Source organism: Crotalus tigris, unplaced genomic scaffold, assembly GCF_016545835.1.
Source record: "Crotalus tigris isolate CLP2741 ecotype Arizona unplaced genomic scaffold, ASM1654583v1 scf7180000017847.2079705, whole genome shotgun sequence".
NCBI classification, from domain to species: domain Eukaryota; kingdom Metazoa; phylum Chordata; class Lepidosauria; order Squamata; family Viperidae; genus Crotalus; species Crotalus tigris.
The window spans coordinates 848,828-867,846 of NW_024096670.1; the positions used below are offsets into that span (position 1 = coordinate 848,828).

General features: G+C 44.9%; 2 protein-coding genes across 8 annotated transcripts in view; one reads left to right on the forward strand and one right to left on the reverse strand.

The window, feature by feature from the left end:
• Positions 1 to 17,077, reverse strand: part of SHLD2 (shieldin complex subunit 2) — a 52,758-nt gene extending 35,681 nt beyond the window's left edge. For 2 of the 7 annotated variants that reach the window (XM_039343377.1, XM_039343376.1), the window contains exons 1-2: positions 16,931 to 17,076; positions 6,874 to 6,951 (exon numbers count right to left, since the gene is read on the reverse strand). The gene's annotated coding sequence lies outside the window, so the exon portion shown is untranslated. Of the gene's footprint in view, positions 1 to 6,873; positions 6,952 to 16,930 lie in introns of all 7 variants that reach the window. The other 5 variants (XM_039343378.1, XM_039343371.1, XM_039343375.1 and 2 more) reach the window with 4 other exon arrangements.
• Positions 17,078 to 17,192: 115 nt separating this feature from the next.
• GLUD1 (glutamate dehydrogenase 1) overlaps positions 17,193 to 19,019 on the forward strand; it is a 35,724-nt gene continuing 33,897 nt past the window's right edge. Inside the window, exon 1 of the mRNA XM_039343385.1 lies at positions 17,193 to 17,616. Coding sequence (XP_039199319.1) covers positions 17,193 to 17,616 — 424 coding nt within the window. The remainder of the gene's footprint in view (positions 17,617 to 19,019) is intronic.

The following is a 19,019-nucleotide window of genomic DNA, read 5'->3' on the forward strand; positions in this document are numbered from 1 at the left end:
TAAAAAAATGTGTTTGAAGGAGGTATAGCAATAAGTTTAGCCTTCCAAAGGAAGGTGTGGAACAAGGCTCTACTCACGGTTATTCATGCCCTTGTCACCTCAAGACTGGACTACTGTAATGCGCTCTACATGGGGCTACCCTTGAAGAGCGTTCGGAGGCTGCAGTTGGTTCAGAATGCAGCCGCGAGAGCGATTGTGGGTGCACCAAGGTACACCCACGTGTCACCTATCCTCCGCGAGCTGCACTGGCTTCCTGTGGGTCTCTGGACACAATTCAAGGTGTTGGTTGTCACCTTTAAAGCTCTTCATGGCTTAGGACCAGGTTACTTACACGACCGCATACCGCCGCACAGTTCCCAGAGACCGGTGAGGTCCCACAGATTGGGCCTCCTTCAGGTCCCGTCGGCCAGACAATGTCGGCTGGCGGGTCCTCGGGGAAGGGCCTTTTCTGTGGTGGCTCCGACGTGGTGGAATCAACTTCCCCCCGAGATACAAACTACTCCCACCTTGCCGCCCTTCAAGAAAGCTATTAAAACTCTCTTGTTCCAGCAGGCCTGGAGTTGATGTCCCCGGGGGGGGGGCGGGGGGCGGGATTCGATTGGGACATGCTGTGTGAATGTATTCATTTTTAATTGTTATACTTGTTGTCTTAATTTTGTACGCCACCCTGAGTCCCTAGGGATTGGGCGGCATATAAATTTTACTAATAAATAAATAAATAAATAAATTATGCCCCAGCCCCTTCTGCTCTGGCCTCCAGCCTCCCATCCACGGGTGGCCCAAAAGGGCAGCCTCTAACCTGGTTTGATTCCAATGCTTGGGAAGCCTCCACCCTCCAGTGGAGCCTTGATGGCTTTGCTGCCGTGAGCCAAGAAGGCCAAGGGTTGAGTGAGCACACTGCAGAACTGGTCAGTTTGCTCAAGTTCTTAGATAAAAATCAAATCTGGGCCATTGCAGCAGTGAGAGGCCTAAGCTGAGTTTCACCACCAGACCAACGACAAAGGATGTCGTTTCACCCATTTGCTCAGTCACTTCTATAGACCGCATATGTGTACAGTCCCCTTGGATAAAGAATAGGCTGAAGATCAAAGTAGATACGCAAGTGAGAGCAGCCATAGGAGGCTCCCTTTCACACAAAGGGTTGACTTAGTGCACAAGACCACCACCATTAATTCAAAAGCCCAGTTGCCTTCCTCCTCCCATCTCCCTCCCTTCCGTTTCCTTCTCCAGCTTTTGTTTTTTTTCTCTCTTTTAATTGAAAGTTTCGCCTATAGTCCTGGTTTTCCCGGTTGCAATGTATGACTGTGAAAGTTGGACCATAAGGAAGGCTGAGCGCCAAAGAATGGAGGCCTCTGAACTCTGGTGCTGGAGAAGACTCCTGCGAGTCCCCTGGACTGCAAGGCGATCCAACCGGTCAGTCCTAGAAGAGATCAACCCTGACTGCTCTTTAGAAGGCCAGATCCTGAAGTTGAAACTCAAGTACTTTGGCCACCTAATGAGAAGGAAGGACTCACTGGAGAAGAGCCTGGTGCTGGGAAAGATGGAGGGCAAGAGAAGAAGGGGACGACAGAGAAGGAGGTGGCTGGATGGAGTCACTGACGCAGTAGGCATGAGCTTAAATGGACTCCAGAAGATGTTGGAGGACAGGAAGGCCTGGAGGAACGTTGTCCGTGGGGTCGCGATGGGTTGGACACGACTTCGCAACTACCAACACAGTCCTGGCATCAAGTGGGTGGGTGTGCCTCCCATTAATTCCAATTAAATTGGCCCCTGCTTTACTTTTTAGGTTTAGCTACAGCCAATTAGAGTACTGCTACCCGTTGGGTCAATGTTCGTGAATCTCTCTGGTGGCTTAATGGCCAGCTGAAATTCTAACTTACACTTTGATCCTGCAGTACAATTAAAAATAAGAAGTTAATGCTACTGAATGGGGAAGGGGGGGCATCTGCCACTCACATGTCCTGGCTAGAAGCGAAAAAGCACATTCCCATTAGCAGGGTAAATTATTAAACCATTTCTCAATATGTTCCCCATAGGGGTGGCCAATAGAACCTCACCTCTTTATCTGTAAAGTGGTCAGAGTCTTATAGATGGGTCAATGATCTATTAAAATCCAACTAGTTGCATCAGCAGCTTTTGAGCTTTGCTAGGAACCCCGGCCGATTGTTGAAAGGGCTCTTACCACACTATTTGAACACAGGAAAGAAAGGGAGAAGAGGGAGAGGAAAAAAAAAAAAAAGGCCTTGCACAAGCATGTTAGTTAAGAGGAAGGCTTTTTACGTGCAGCCGTTGATGATCTGCTCTTGTTTGGGCCGTACTCTTTAGCATGTCTTTGTACTAGGGCTGTATGTTGTTTCGAAAATGACGTTGAACCGTAAGGCTTAAAGCCCGCTGAAACACACGCCGTGGAACGTCTCTTTAAAGCAGACAGATCTTCGTTTTTCAGGATTCCTGAAAAGGGAAAGATTAGGCTGTGCACTCTTTCCCATTCCAAACCTCTTATGAATCCTTTCTGAAGCATACCCGGTGCTCCAGGAGTTACACAGCCAAGTCTTAAATGCTGTGGGGTTCAATACAAGGCACATACAAAAAGATCGAAGAACAGAAGGCGAAGACAAAGAGACCACATCAAAGACACACTACAACAACATCAATTAACAATGGTTGAGGCTGCAGAAGAGCAAGACCCAGAACTTTACTTTGCATTGGAGGAGGAGGAGGAAGAGGAGGAGGAGGAGGAGTTAATATAACATTTATTTTTCTGCAATTATGATTACGGATCACTTCTCTGAACAGCCTGGATTACACCTTAGATAGAACTGTAAACTATATTTTACCAACGATAAGGCTGGGCTCACACATCGTAATTATTCAGAATTACAGAATTCACACTGTAACTTAGAGCCAGGGATGCTAGTGTTACTGCCAGCTGGTGTTGCTATACAGGAAGCGTGGAATTAGGTTTTAAATGGGCAGGTTACCACAAGCCACTGTAAAATGTGCAGCTATCTTGAGATCAAACTAATCGTTATTTCTTCAAACAACGGATAAGGATAGGCATCGAACTGGATACCTTTGCTCTTAAGCGCAGGTATGCTGAACACCTGGGTGCCATGAAAATAAAAATGAAGACATGGGTCACCTTGGCTATCCAGGGGGCAGGTGTAGCTAAAAACACAGCTAGGATATTCCAGTTTCTAACCGAAAAAATGATCAAGGGGCAGATTTTATAGGCTAACAAGCCATTTAACGAGATGTTCTACATTATCAACAGCGTGCAATCCACACAGCCTTTTTTAAAATTAAGCCCGTGTTGCAATTGCATCATTCTTCAAGTTTAATTTTCAGTTTGGTACTGCATAAAAAAAAGCTACAAAAGGGACTTAACATAATAAGCTGGTAATCCTTAGGGTATTTACTCATACATACCATGGAATATCTTTTGGGCACTCCCATGTGATTGCATTTCAAAGTTATTTATCTGGTTTACGTGACCACAAAACTGAATTCTCAGGACTAAGTCTTAGATCAATGGAAGAATGACTTTTTAAGAAATTCTTGAGGTTCAGTTCCTGACATTTCCTATATAAAGTCCCATGTCTGTTACCTTTAACTGAGTGAAATAGTGCATTAAAGGGCAAAACCTTTCCAGCCAACATATCTCAAACAGGCTAACGTTACAGAATGCCAGGACTTGTAACTCCCATGGGAATGAAACTCTCATGTTCCTTGACATCTTCCCATGAGTCAGTGGGGAAGTCTAGGAAGCTTGCAAGTTTAAAAAAAAAAATCAGTGGGGATCACACATGACCAGGCTGATGGCGGGAACACGGATTTGAACCTGCAATTTCTTTCCCTGGAAGCTTGTAGGACAAAGCCAATGGGGACCTTGCAGGAACCCAACTGATCACAGATTGTCTAGTCCAGTGGTTCTTAACCTGGGCGATATTGCCCCCCAGGGGGCGATTTCATTTTTCACTTTTTCATACAGTGAATTGCTGTATATCTGTCGTACAAAAACACCAGATCGCTCGCTATTAGTGGACTGAATTGTGTTTTCAAATGTTCCTCCAGCTAGCTTCAGTACAGAACGCCGTACATATGTGAATACGCATCGCTTATCTTCACGCGCGTTGCACAGCAGCCTCTACCCTTTTTATATTTCTTTTTGCGTCTTAAATTTCACTTGTAATTCAATCATTAAATGTTACTGTTTTTCTTTTCGGACATTTCACTGTCTTGCAATTGAATTTTGTTTTCAGTGGCCATTACATTTAAGTGTCTTAAATAAATAAGATAATAATGAAATACATGTATCGTGAAGTTTGGGAATAAAGTGACGGGTGGCACCAAAATTTTTCACACAGTGGAGATATGGGAAAAAGACTGGAAATAAACTATTTGCATCGATATGTCCTGGTGACAATTTTAAAGAAAATAAAACAACTTCCTCATTGGTTCAAGGGGGCGATTCATTCAAAAAGGTTAAGAACCACTGGCTCTAGTCTACAAAGAGAAGGCCCCGTAGCATGACCACATTTGACCCTGAAAAATGGCCCAGCATCAACTTCAATGGATCAACAACATTTCTATGGGAGAATTAAAAAAAAAAAAATAGGTCTGAAGGGAACCCTGTATGTTTTTGCCAATGTTTGCAAAAACAATGGAGGATGGTCATTTTCTGTCAAGGAGAAACTGTCTAGTTTAACGAAGAGAAGGACAAGGGGGGACATGATAGCAGTATTCCAATATCTCAGGGGCTGCCATAAAGAAGAGGGAATCAAGCTATTTTCCAAAGCACCTGAAGGCAGGACAAGAAGCAACGGGTGGAAACTAATCAAGGAGAGAAGCAACCTAGAACTAAGGAGAAACTTCCTGACAGTGAGAACAATTAATCAGTGGAACAGCCTGCCTCCAGAAGCATTAAATGCTCCAACACTGGAAGTTTTTAAGAAGAGACTGGACAGCCATTTGTCTGAAATGGTATAGGGTTTCCTGCCTGAGCAGGGGGTTGGATCAGATGACCTCCAAGGTCCCTTCCAACTTTATTATTATTATTATTATTATTATTATTATTATTATTATTATTATTATTATTATTATTATTATTATTATTGATCATCGCACAGTCAGTCAGATGTTCAGACTGGATTTGGCATTTTGTCTACCTATCGAGTCCTTACCCAGGACCTGGGATAGGCAGATGTGGATGTTTGATGGTATTACAGGTATCGTCGCAGGATGGAAGCAGTTCCTAATAAGGCCGCCTTATTATTATTATTATTATTATTATTATTATTATTATTATTATTATTATTATTATTACTATTAACTCAGAATTAAGGAGAAATTTCCTGACAGTGAAAACAATGAATCGTTGGAACGGTTTATCTTTGGAAGTTGTGGGTGCTCCAACACTGGAGGTTTTTAAAAATGAGTTTGGACAGCCAATTGTCTGGAATGGTGTAGGGTTTCCTGCCTGAGCAGGGGGTTGGACTAGAAGACCTCCAAGGTCCCTTCTAGTTATTCTGATATTGTTTCCTTTATCCTTCTAGTTATTTCCTCTTTTTTTCCCCCCAACTTTATCATCGAGTTCACTCTATGTTCTTTGTTGCTATCTATGTACTCCTTTATTGTTTTGGATAATTACAAGATGAAACTTCCAGGGCTACCCACAAGATATAGTTTCCTGATACTGAATCCTCTCACTTGAAAAGGATCTCTTTGTGAATGATGTGTGTTTGTACTTTCTTTCTGAATGTTTTGTGCAGATGCCGTTCAGGACAGGATCACCAATCCCACGCACTCAGACAAGATATCTCTCTCTCAAAATGATTCTTTTCATGTCCCAAACTTTCCTATAAAACACCTCCGTTCCTAGGAATGCCAACCAGATTCCAATAAAAATGGGAACTCAAGAAGTTAGGAAATAACAATTTTGCATTTCCGAGCAATCGACAAAGTAGATCGCTTTGTCCGAAATGTAAATACATTCCTTTGGCACAATCAAGAAAGTTTACAGTCGTACAATATGGAGTGTTCCTGTTAAAGTGTAACTAATGTGAAAAATGAATGCATAGCTAATCAAAGACCGTCTTATGCAACGAATGAGAACAAGGAATGGACTTGCCTGTCACAAGACAGCTACAAGAATGGGCTGCTGTTGTGTTCAGTAGAACGCATAAAGATGAATCAAGGAGCTGAATTTTGATCACATGACCATGGGGATGCTGCAATACAGCAGTGGCCAAAATTGTGGAATCCTTTTGGGAAAAGTGTATTTTTGAGGTTTGATGGCTAAGATTAACATCACTTTGTTTGGAGCAGTACCATAAAATTATATATCAATGGGAAGATAATTTAATCAAGAACAGTGGCTCTCAACCTTTTTAATGCCGCGACCCCCAACCGGTCATAAGTCAAGGACTACTCAACCGGTCGTAAGTCGAGAACTACTCAACTGGTGCAGCACCGTTTGCAGAATGGGACTTTTGGCGGGCTCAGCAGGGCAGAGACAGCCTGGACAATTCCTATTGGCTTTTGAAAGCCAATAGAATTAGACTCTATTCAAAAGAGTCTATTATATTGGCTTTCAAAAGCCAATAGAATAAAAGGGAGTAGCACAGCTAAGGAAAAGGGGAAAAAAATGGCAGACTGTGTTGTTTGGCGACCCCCGTGAAATGGTCGTTCGACCCCAAATGGGGTCCCAACCCACAGGTTGAGAACCACTGATCAAGAATGGTATGAAACAAAGTTTGTTCAACTATCTGTACTGTAGTCCATGAAAGGTTATAGCCAAATAACCAGAAAAAGGAAGCACCACTTGCTTAGGTTGATCAGATTTGAAGGGAAAGGCTTCTTTCTCATGCTCACCTTCCTGCACCTTTTCATGAAGAATTTCCCTTTTCTTCTCTTAACAGCCCCAATCGGCATGGCCGTTCTTCCAGCAGTCTGTCAAAAAGAAAAAAAATAAAACATCAACAGTTTTCCAGGTCTGATGGAAGACAATGTACTTGTGTGGGCCAGAGTGCTGGGCACTGCCAATCAAATTGCTCCAAAATAAATACAGTAGTGGCCAAAATTGTGGAAACCTTTTGGGAAAAGTGTACAGTAGAGAAATACCACCTTTGGTTAAGTTTCCACCCATTTTTCTTCTCATTTCTTTATAATTGTAGCCTTGTTCACTTAATAAGACTATTTTACATCACTTTCTAGGCAACCGGTTAACTCTTTGTATCGTTACTTTAACTTTATTACGTTTTACAAGCTCACGAAATGAAAGAACACCAAAAAACCCAACCAACTTGATGGCGATCGCATAACATACCGACCAATGTCCTCCTCTCAGCTTCAATACGTGACATCGATAACTGAACCCTACTGGGTTCTGATTGGCTCATGGCCAAAACAAGAGGACACCCGATTGGCTCTCTAAACACTCGTGCTCATTGACTACAATCAGATGAAGGAAAGCTCCCTGAGATCAACCTAAGCGAGTTGTGCTTCCTTTTTCTGGTTCTTTGGCTATAACGTTTCATACAATACAGTCAAACTCAATTTCATTGAGGGCCACATCAGCATTGCGGTTGCCCTTGGGAGGCCAGGTGAGTGTGGCCAGGGTGGTGTGGCCTATTGGGTGGGCGTGGATGAAGTGGGTGTGACCTATTGGGTGGGCATGGCCAGCTCTACATTGTTCACGTCAAGGGTGCCTGTGGGGGCCTGGGCAGGAGTGGGACAGATCTGGGGATCTCTGGCAGAAGGGTGTGGGACAAGGGCAAGCGCCAAGGCATGGTCCATTTCTTCATTCCTCAAAAAGGGTGACACCTCCCCAGCATGCACCCAAGGGATGGGGCTGACACAGCAGGGGCTGGTTCCTCGCCGTTTCCAGACGGACTTGTGGAGCTGAATGCGTTTCAGCATAGATGGCCACCACAAAATTGTACATTGGCTCCCAGCCGGACTGGGCCAGGGCCAAGGCAGAGGGGGCCGTTCCCTCACTGTTTCCAGGTTGGGCCACATGAAACCACTTCGCGGGCCGCATCCGGCCCCCGGGCCTTGTGTTTGACATGTCTGCAGTACCGATAATTGAACAAACTTTGTTGCATTACATTCTTGATTAAATTATCTTTCCACTCTGATATATAATTTTATAGTACTACTCCCCCAAAAAGAGTGGTGTTATTAGCCATCAAACCTCAAAAATTACACTTTTCCCAAAAGGTTTCCACAATTTTGGCTACTGCTGTAGAACAAGCAGTGGCGCTTTGCTAAGATATGCATTTCCCAGTCCAGTGTGGATTTTCTCCTAATGGCTGTTGGTTAAAAGTGCTAGCAATTCTGGGAGTCCCTTTGCAACGCAGGCGCGATCCCGCTAAACTGCAGAAGATTATACAAGGGCAGCAAAACACAGCCCACAAATGATGTGGTTGAACAAACGATGGGGGGAAGAGAGACTTGTCTTGCTGGCTTATTCTTAATTGTCGATAATGGGCCTGCCATATTTCTGCTCCAAAAAGGGATTCCAAAGTTTTGAGAGGGTTGTAGCGCAGGATACAAAGGCCGGTGCAAGAGACAAAAGGTCTCTTTGTAAGGATGTAGGATTCAGGCCATAAACTTCGGCTCTTCTGCCTGTGAATAGCAGCACAAAGGTTTTGGAGTTTAGCTATTTACAAGACATAAATGCGTGCCCAATTACGTCCCTTCTGAGAGGCCTTTTCTGGAAACCCTGAGGTCAACCCGGATTTCTGCTCCTAAAAATTTGACTGTCATTTGCGTTTCTCTGCAACGCATTTATTTGCCTGGCACTTGCTCTGTTGGTGAAGATCAAGGGTTTTTTTGTTTTTTTTTTGCAAGGCAGGAGGGTGAACTTTTTTTGGGAGGGGGGGGGGAAATCTGTGTGTTTTTGTCTTTTATTCCACTCTGTGAGTTAAGGTTGTTTCTTTGGTTTTTATTTTCAGTAATTTTCAGATTCAGTCACAGTTTTCGTTCCATGCGGTACTGACCTTGTGAACTCTAAAGCTTCCTCCTTCCGTGATGTATTCAAGATGGACAGTATTTAATATTTATATGTTATTTATATGTAAGGGTGTAGGTCTATACATATGTTGTATATAGTATGTTTAAATGTGTTATGTATGTATCTACCCTATCTATCTAACCTGTCTATCTTGTCTGTCTGTCTGTCTACCCTATCTACCCTACCTATCTTATCTATTTATCTGTTTATCTATCTATCTATCTATCTGTGTCTGTCTGCCTGTCCAGCCTATCTATCTATCTATCTATCTATCTATCTATCTATCTATCTATCTATCTATCTATCTATCTTCTACCCTATCTGCCTATCTACCTACCCTATCTACCTATCATCTATCTTCTACCCTATCTGCCTATCTACCTATCCTATCTGTCTGTCTACCCTATCTTATCTATCTATCTATCTATCTATCTATCTATCTATCTATCTATCTATCTATCTATCTATCTACCTACCTACCTACCTACCTACCTACCTACCTACCTTGCAAACCACTAGGAGCTGAGCTGAATAGCACAATACTGCCAAACAAATATTTATGACTTGTTAGTTTCCGACTCAAAGGTAATAAAATGGTAAAAAATCTAGTTGCTCTTTTGATTGTGGAGCAGAATATGTCCGTGGTCAAGGAACAGAAATGCCGATTCAAGAGACCAGCAGTGAAGTGCGGTTCTATATTAAAATGTAAAGGCGAGTGAAACAATTCTCCCACGTTCCTACTATCTTTAAAACGAAGCCACCCAATTCTCAGCCTATCTATTCAGGCAATCAGAGATGACACTGGGGCTTGCAGACAAGATTCAGAAGTTGGGGGGGAAGGGAGGGCACTTTCTCCTTTTAAGTCAAAATACCTACCCACCCCAGCAGGAAAGTGAGTAAGGAAAATCAAACATGTTTCCACTGCAGCAGAGTCGTAATATTTTACCAGGCAGGTGAAATTGCAGAGTTCCCTATCCCACCCACTGCAATACAGGTAATCCTCACAACTGAGTCCAAAATTTGGGTTGCTTCGCTGCAATTGTGAAGTTAGTTAACACAGCTGTTAAGTGAATCGGCTTCCCCACTGAGTTTGCTTGTCGGAAAGTCGCAAAAAAAAAAGGGGGGGATCACGTGAATCCAGGGCACTGCCATCGTCGTAAGTACGAGTCGGTTGCCAAACATCCGAATCCTGATCGCCTGACCCTGGGGATGCTGCCACGGCCGTGTCAACTTTTTTCCAGTGTCGTCGTAAATGCTAACGGTCACTAAATGAACTGCTGTAAGTCGAGGACTACCTGTATGTCTCCGCATGTGTTTCTTAAAACTGGGAATTCTTTTACTGTTGCTTGTCACCCGCTCAGAAGGAAAACGCTGGGGGACGTGGCTCTCCAGAAAAGCAAGGAAAACTTCAAAGTAAGCAAAAAAAAAAAAAAAAAAAAGTACTCGTAGAGGAGAAAATTCTTGACTGATTTTGCAATGGTGCAGATCTGAGAGTTCAGCTCCGCAGGGAGGGGGGGAGGTCCTCCTATCTTTGATCTCCGCTCTGTGGCATTGTGGAATCGTGCCAGCCTCATTCACGAGACCAAATGTGAAATACTAAACGGGGATGAAAAAAAATACTAAATGGAAGGCGCAAAGGGCAACAGGTACATGCCCTCAGCTTATGCCCCAGCCCCTACGTGATCATACGCTGCAGAGTACAAACTATGCCATGACCCTGGCAGCTGATCTCTTCTGTTCATTCAGGACACCACGTGGAGGAAAGAAAGAAAGAAAGAAAGAAAAAAGAAAGAAAGAAAGAAAGAGGAAGGAAGGTAGGAAGAAAAAAGAAAAAGGAAGAAAAACAGAGAAAGAAAAAGAGGAAACAAAAGAAACAGAGAAAGAGGAAGGAAGGAAAGAAGGAAAAGAAAGATAAAGGAAGGAAGAAAAAGAGAGAGAGAGAGAAAGAAAGAAAGAAAGAAAGAAAGAAAGAGGAAACAAAAGAAACAGAGAAAGAGGAAGGAAGGAAGGAAGGAAGGGAAAGAAAGATAAAGGAAGGAAGAAAAAGAGAGAGAGAGAGAAAGAAAGAAAGAAAGAAAGAAAAAGGAAACAGAGAAAGAGGAAGGAAGGAAAAGAAAGAAAAAGGAAGAAAAACAGAGAGAAAGAAAGAGAAAGGAAATGAAAGAAACAGAGAAAGATGAATGAAGAGAAAGAAAAAAAAGAAAGAAAGAAAGAAAGAAAGAAAGCTTCTAGACCATGAGAATTTTAACTTTTGTACATTATTCTTGGATAGAAAAGCATTTGTGGTGCTTCAAGACTTGCAATAAGGACAACTATATGTGGTTGTGCTACTGCCTTATGTCTCTATGCAGTCTTATGTCATTAATGACACATGCCAAGTACAATGATAGCCTAAGTCAGTGATGGCGAACCTTTTAGAGACCGAGTGCCCAAACGGCAACCCAAAACTCACTTATCGCTGGGTGCCAGGTGGGTGTGGCCCATGGGTGGGCGTGGCGGTGGTGGTCATGGCAGATTGGGTGGGAGTGGCCAAGGTGGACGTGATCACCTTGATGTTGCTCGCGGGGAGGGACACCTTTGGGGGCCGGGCAGGGTTGGGGGAGATCCAGGGGGTCTCTGGCAGGTGGGGCGGTGGGCAGGCTTGTCCCGTGGGGTGAGGCGAGGCAAGGCGAGGCAGTGGGGGGTGCCATTGTCACAGGGCAAGGTGAGGCAGGGGCGGCTGTTGCCTGACACCATCGGCCCCCGCACACAGAGGCCAGCGAGCGCATGGGTGCTGGGATGCATCCGGCCATGTGGGGCCTCAGCGAGTTAGTGGGCGCCTGGTTGAAGAGGGACGGCTTATTTATTTGTGAGACTTATATACCGCTTTAAGTGCAAGCACTCTCTAAGCGGTGTACACCAGTAAGCAATGTATATATATATTTACATTGCCCCCAACAATCTGGGTCCTCATTTCACCTACCCCGGAAGGATGGAAGGCTGAGTCAACCTTGAGCCGGTGAGATTTGAACCGCCGACCTGCTGAACACAGTCAGCTAAAGTTGCTCTCTCGGGGGCATGGCGTGCGTGCCCACAGAGAGGGCTCTGAGTGCCACTTCTGGCACACGTGCCATGGGTTTGCCACCGCTGGCCTAAGTGGATTAGGGCTGATCTGCCATCTTTCCTCCATCTAACAAGAACGGAATGTAGGTTGACCTGCACACCTGTAGTAATCTAGGCCCCCTCTGAACGCTTGCTTTATTTCTAGTTTTGTTTTATTTTTATTGGTCTCTGGTTACGGGGCTTAAGAAATGCAACGTTTCATTCAGAGCCCAAAGAGCTTGCCTAATGAATTCTACTTATGGGGGACTTCAATCACAGCTCATGGGAAAAGGGACAGGAGGGTTAATTCTGGTTCATTGGGGACTGTTCCCCTTCCTTTTCAAAAAGTTGCCCTGTCAACAGAAGGCAGGAAGTGCACATGTCCCAGACCGAGACAAAGACAGCATGCAGTAAGTTGTCAGCAAGCATCCTTAAAGATCTCGGAACAACTGTTACTCCACCCTCAAAACGATTTGAAAGCCCACTTTTAAAATATTTGCATCAACCGAGAACACAGCACGGCACGTTTCAGGGGAGAAAAAAAAAATTCCCCTATTTTCTGCCCATTTACAGACTGGCGATGCAGACTGTCCACAGACACAGCCAAACAGGGAGTTACTCTCCTTATCTCTTGGGTATCTGATGCCAGCCATTTCTGCCTCGGGCGCTGTGCAAGCAACCTCAATGCAAGCAGATTGAAAGGGGAGGATTTTTTTTTTAAAAAAAAAACGGTCCAGCTTTAGAAATGCCACTTGACAGTTACATCATTTTTTGCAAGCCACGCTTTTTTTCTTAGGCTGGAAGGAGGGAGGGAGGAACTGCATCAGTACAGCTGTTACTTCACTGTGTGGCAGCTTTCTAGCATTTTGAAGGTCACCAGGGATACAGAGGGCTGAGAAAATATCTGCAGACCTCTCCTATCCAGGACGTAAACTGTTTCAACTTTGGCACGTTTTTGCATGCCAAAACGACGAGACACAAAGGCAGATTTTTCTCCCAGGCCCTCACTTTGCTAAACCTCTAATTCCCATGTCTTTTACGCCTACGGATATTTAGCCGTGTAGCAGGACTGTATTACTACTGCATTACCATCTTTCCTATTACTTACTCCTATTTGTATCTTACGACTATCCCCTTGTTGGTTGTATCTTATCATTTATCACTTTGTTGCTTGTACAGTAGTGGCCAAAATTGTGGAAACCTTTTGGGAAAAGTGTATTCTTGAGGTTTGATGGCTAATAACACTTTTTTTTTTTTTGGAGTACTACCATAAAATTATATATCAATGAGTCCTTCCCAAGGACCTAGGATAGGCAGATGTTGTTAAAGATATCATCCCAAGTAAAGCTGCCTTTTGCAACTGACTCATTATCAGTATGGTTAGTCACACAGTCAGCCAGATGCTTATTCTGGATTTGACACATTTATCCAACTATTAAGTCCTTTCCTGGGTTAGGCAGATGTTGATGCTTAATAATATTAATGGTATTTATTGTTACAGCATCTAAGCTGTTCCAAGTTTTGCAATTCACTTCTACAATTGTCTGAGATAGTACAGGTTCTCCTGCTTGAGCAGGGGGCTGGACTAGAAGACCTCCAAGGTCCCTTCCAGTTCTATTCTATTCTAAATTGACTTTTTACAGTTAATATCATTATGGTTCATTGCAGTCAGCCAGATGTTTAGTCTTTCCTAAGGACCCGGGATAAGCAGAAGTTGTTAAAGGTATTGTCACAGAATGTAAGCTGTTTCGGTAAAGCTGCCTTTTGCAATTGATTGTTGGTAAGTTTGTCAATGACATTATTAAGATGGTTGGTCACACAGTCAGCTGTTTAGGCTGGGTTTGGCCTTTTTCCCCACCTAAGAAATCTTTTCCAAGAACCAGTGATAGGCAGATATTGTTATTTGATAGTGTTAAAATTATCGTCACAGGTCGTATGCAGTTCCAAGTAAAGCTGCCTTTCACAATTGACTAATGGTGAATTTGTCAATGACAATATTATCATTATGGTTCATCACAGACAGCAAGATGTTTAAACTGGATTTAGCTTTGTTTGTGCACCTTTCCAGCCCTTCCCAAGAATCTGGGATAGGCAGATAGAATGGAATGGAAAAGAATAGAAACTTTATTGCCACTTTAAAGGTACGCTAATTGGCACACATTAAAATGAAATTTCATTGCATTCAGCTCTCAAAAAATACCATTATGCATATATACACACATGACAGAAAGATATCACAGTCTAGTTCTAATGTATACATATAAATGGCGGGCGGGGGGGGGGGGAAGAATCCTGCACATTTACAAGTGGATGGCATAAGGAACAAAGCTGTTACAGAATCTAATAGTTCTGCTATAAATACTTTGAAACCTCCTCCCAGAGGGGAACAAGAGAAACAGATCGTGTATGGCAGTGGTTCTCAACCTATGGGTTGGGACCCCATTTGGGGTCCAACGACCATTTCATGGGGGTCGCCAAACAACGCAGTCCGCCATTTTTTTCCCCCTTTTCCTTAGCTGCGCTACTCCCTTTTATTCTATTGGCTTTTGAAAGCCAATAGAATAGACTCTGTTGAATAGAGTCTAATTCTGTTGGCTTTCAAAAGCCAATAGGAATTGTCCAGGCTGTCTCTGCCCTGCTGAGCCCTCCAAAAGTCCCATTCTGCAAATAGTGCTGCACCAGTTGAGTAGTCCTCGACTTACGACCGGTTGAGTAGTCCTCAACTTACGACCGGTTGGGGGTCGCGGCATTAAAAAGGTTGAGAACCACTGGTGTATGGGGTCTTTAACAATGCTTTGAACTCTAAGCACATAGAGCTTATAAGCAGTGCCCTGAATAATGGGGAAGCGGGCTATAATCTTCTCAGCTGCCCTTACCACTCTCTTTATGGACCTTCTATCTGAGGCTCTGCTACCACAAAACCAAACAGTGATGCAGTTTGTTAAAACGCTCTCCATCGTGCCTCCGTTAAAAGTGGCCAGGATGGAAGGAGAAAGATGTGTTCTCCTCATCCGATGCAAGAAATGCAAACGCTGGTTTGCACACTTCACTAAAGAGACCAAGTTAGATTGTCAGCTATTTAATACTGTTGACCACCTCGACACTGCAGCCTTGATACAAAGTGGAGTATGACTTATGCCGTCTCTTTCTAAAATCAACAACGATCTCCTTTGTTTTATTAACATTCAAAACCAGTCCACCAAGGCTTTTACTTCCTCCCTATAAGATGTTGTTATTTGATGTGTTATCACAGGTTATAAGCTGTTTCCAAGTAAAGCTGACTTTTGCAATTGACTAATGGCAAATTTGTCAATGACAATATTATCTTTATAGTTCATCACACCAGTTGGCCAGATTTTTAGACTGGATCGACCAATTCTGTCCACTTATCAAGTCCTTCCCAAGATGTGAACATTTGATGGTGTTAAAAGGATGTAAACTGTTTTAAGTAAAGCTGCTTTTTGCAATTGACGGATGGGGACTCTGTCAATACCAATTTTATTATTGTGGTCGGTTACGCAGTCAGCCAGATGTTCAGACTGGATTTGGCATTTTTATCCACTAATAGACCTTCCCAAGGATCTGGGCAGGCAGATGTTGTTCTTTGATGGGAATAAACCCATCCTTGTGGAATGTAAGCTGTCCCAAGTCAATTTGCCCCTTTGCAATAGACCAGGGGTGGCAAACCTATGGCACGCATGCCAGAGGTGGCACGCAGAGCCCTCTGTATGGGCACGTGTGCCGTCCTCCCAGCCCCACCTCCCCACACAGCACCCTCACTAGCAGCCCCCTCGGAGGAGAGTGGCCCCCGGGCGCGGCCCATGAGGAGCAGCACAGCCAAGGACATGGCAGCTGGGCTGCAGGGACAAGACTCCACCCTTGCGCCCCATCGCGCGCAGATGATGCTGCGGGGCATGGGCAGAGGGCATGGCCACCATGGCAGTGCAAGGCCGCCAGGGCGATCTGCGGCGGGCTGTGGAGGCAGTAGGTGGGCCTGGGGGGGGGGCAGAGCGGGTTGCTGGGGTGGTTTTTGGGCACTCAGTGTCTAAAAGGTTCGCCATCACTGCAATAGGCTGACAGTGATTTAATCTATGCTGAATTATCTCCACTATTATAGCTTCACATCATTTATACATACACATATACATATACACATATGTATATACATACATATACACACACACATACATATGTATATACAAACATATTTAGATTTATATTTTTTAAATATGCTGTAAAACTATAATATACACACACACAAGTACAAAACACTTTCTCTCACACACATATATATATACACATATACACACATACATATATACATACACACACACAATTTATATTTATAGATTTTTAAAAATGCTGTAAAACTATTATATATATACATATATACACACACAGAAGCACAAGAGACACTCTCTCTCTCTCTCTCTCACACACACACACACATATATATACACATATACATATACACACATACATATACACACACACACACAATTTAGATTTATATATTTTTAAAAATGCTGTAAAACTATTATATATACATATATACACACAGAGAGAAGCACAAGAGACACTTTCTCACACACATATATATATATATACATACACACACACACACACACACATATATATATATATATACACATATATACACACACATATTTCGATTTATATATTTTTAAAAATGCTGTAAAACTATAAAATAGATATATAGAAACACACACAAGCACAAAGCACAGATACACTCTCTCTCTCTCTCTCTATCAACACACACACACATAAACGCACACCATTCAAACGGAAGAGAGCCTCCCGCGCTCCACTCACCCGCCACCGGCGCCGCCATCTTAGCCGGCCTGATCCCAGCCGCGGGAAAGGTGGGCGGGGCGGAGCGGCGAGCCAACGGCGAGGCGCGCCGAGCGGCGGGGCGGGCCCTTCCGGCGCTTTGCCGTGGCGCCGGCGCGCTCGGCGCCTGCGCAGAGGCCGGCGGGGCGGGGGCGCGCTCCCGCCCGCCCCTGCGGGCCCCTTTAAAGGCAGCGGCGGCGGCCCGGACGGGCGTCCCCGTCGCCGCCTCAGGAGCGCCGCCATCATGTACCGCCGCCTGGGAGAGCTGCTGGCGCCCGCCCGCGCCGCCGCCTCGGCCTGCCCTCCCGTCGCTGCGGCGGAGCCCTGCGCGGCCTCGCTGCTGCTGCCGGCCGGGGAGTCCCGGCGTCGCTACAGCCAGGCGGTGGGCCGCGAGGAGGCCTCCGAGGACGACCCGAACTTCTTCCGCATGGTGGAGGGCTTCTTCGACCGCGGCGCCGGCATCGTGGAGGACCAGCTGGTGTCCGGGCTGCGCACCCGCGAGAGCGCCGAGGAGAAGCGGCACCGCGTCCGCGGCATCCTGCGCATCATCAAGCCCTGCAACCACGTGCTCAGCGTCTCCTTCCCCATCAAGCGCGACAACGGCGAGTGGGAAGTGGTGGAGGGCTACCGCGCCCAGCACAGCCAGCATCGCACGCCCTGCAAGGGAGGTGAGAGGCGGCGCCTTCACACGTGCGCCCTCGCCGCCGACACGCGTCTTCTGCGGAGGCCACGCCCCCTGCCTCCCCGCGCCACGGCCCTTGGCCCGCTGGCCTCCCCCCCCCGGGGCCGCCTTCCAATGGCACGGCCTCCCTCCCAGACGCGTGTCTTGGGCCACGGCGCTGCTCGTCTGAACGCAAAACACGGGGAGGGTTTCAGACGCGCCGAGGAATTTCCACCGCTCCCTCTCTGGGGTGCTGCTTCTTCGGCTCTTCGTGATCTCAGGCTGCTCGTTTTGCGTTGCATGCCAGAAAAGGCTGCTCGTTTTGTGTTGCATGCCAGAAAAGGTTGCATAGCCCAATGCACAAGCGGGGGGATGTGTTTATTTGTGTGTGTGTGTGTGTCGTGCTTTTGCTGGGGGGGGGAGTATTCAGTGGATTGCATTGATCTCGCCTAATAACTGCACAAGTCTCTTGCAGAGCGGTTTTTTGCTAAGGTTGCCAGCAGCCCTAAAAATGCAAATATATCGTACAAACATAATATAGGATATAAAACGTTCTCCATTGTCATTTTGCTGCAGTGTGTGTGTGTGTGTGTGTGAAAGGCCTGCCGGAAGTGACTTTCCTTCTCCCTTTAGGAATCTGCCCCCACACCCTTAATGAATCTTTAAGGTGCAACTGGCTATTTTGTTTTTAATGCAAAGATGGTATTCTGTTTATTTACCTTCCCGCTCTGACCATCTATCTCCCTTTTCCAGGCCTGCCGAGATGTGTGGATGGTGTGATTGCCTTGCACCAGTGTTAACTGCTGGTTACAAATGGGGGAAAAAAAATCTCTTCCCAAAGTTGGCCCTGCTGAAATAATTAACAAGCCCGTATACGTGGCAAGACTCCTTGCAACCTTTGCTTAGCATGGCCTCCTAATAAACTTTTTTATTCTCTTGCGGAATCGTGCGTGCATTTTTCAGTTATGAGAAAATTGGTACCAGTGTGGGAGACCAACAGGGGAGCGATTCGTGTCCTATCTGCATTTACGACTTTGCTGCCTTGCTTGCTTACTTACATAAAGAAAAACTTTCAAGTTTGTTTTTGTGATTTTTTTTTCAAGAGGGAAGTGCCAATTTGCTTTGTAGAGACTGTTCTTCTCTTTCCCGGTTCTTGCACAGATGCATTTCCTGTGATTCTTGCTTATAGTATCCTGGTTAGTCTTTTTAAAGACTTAGGCACCCCCTCTTCAGCAGAAAAAAATGGGAGATCATGAGCCTTAAGTATATAGGGAAGTTACTGTAAGAATGAACCAGGCAACTCAAGAACTTTATAGCAATTTCCCTTACTTGCTTCATGCCAGGATATATCCTAGGGTGAGAGGGGAAATTAAAGCCTTAATGCTTAAACAGAATGGCTTCTTCTAGCTT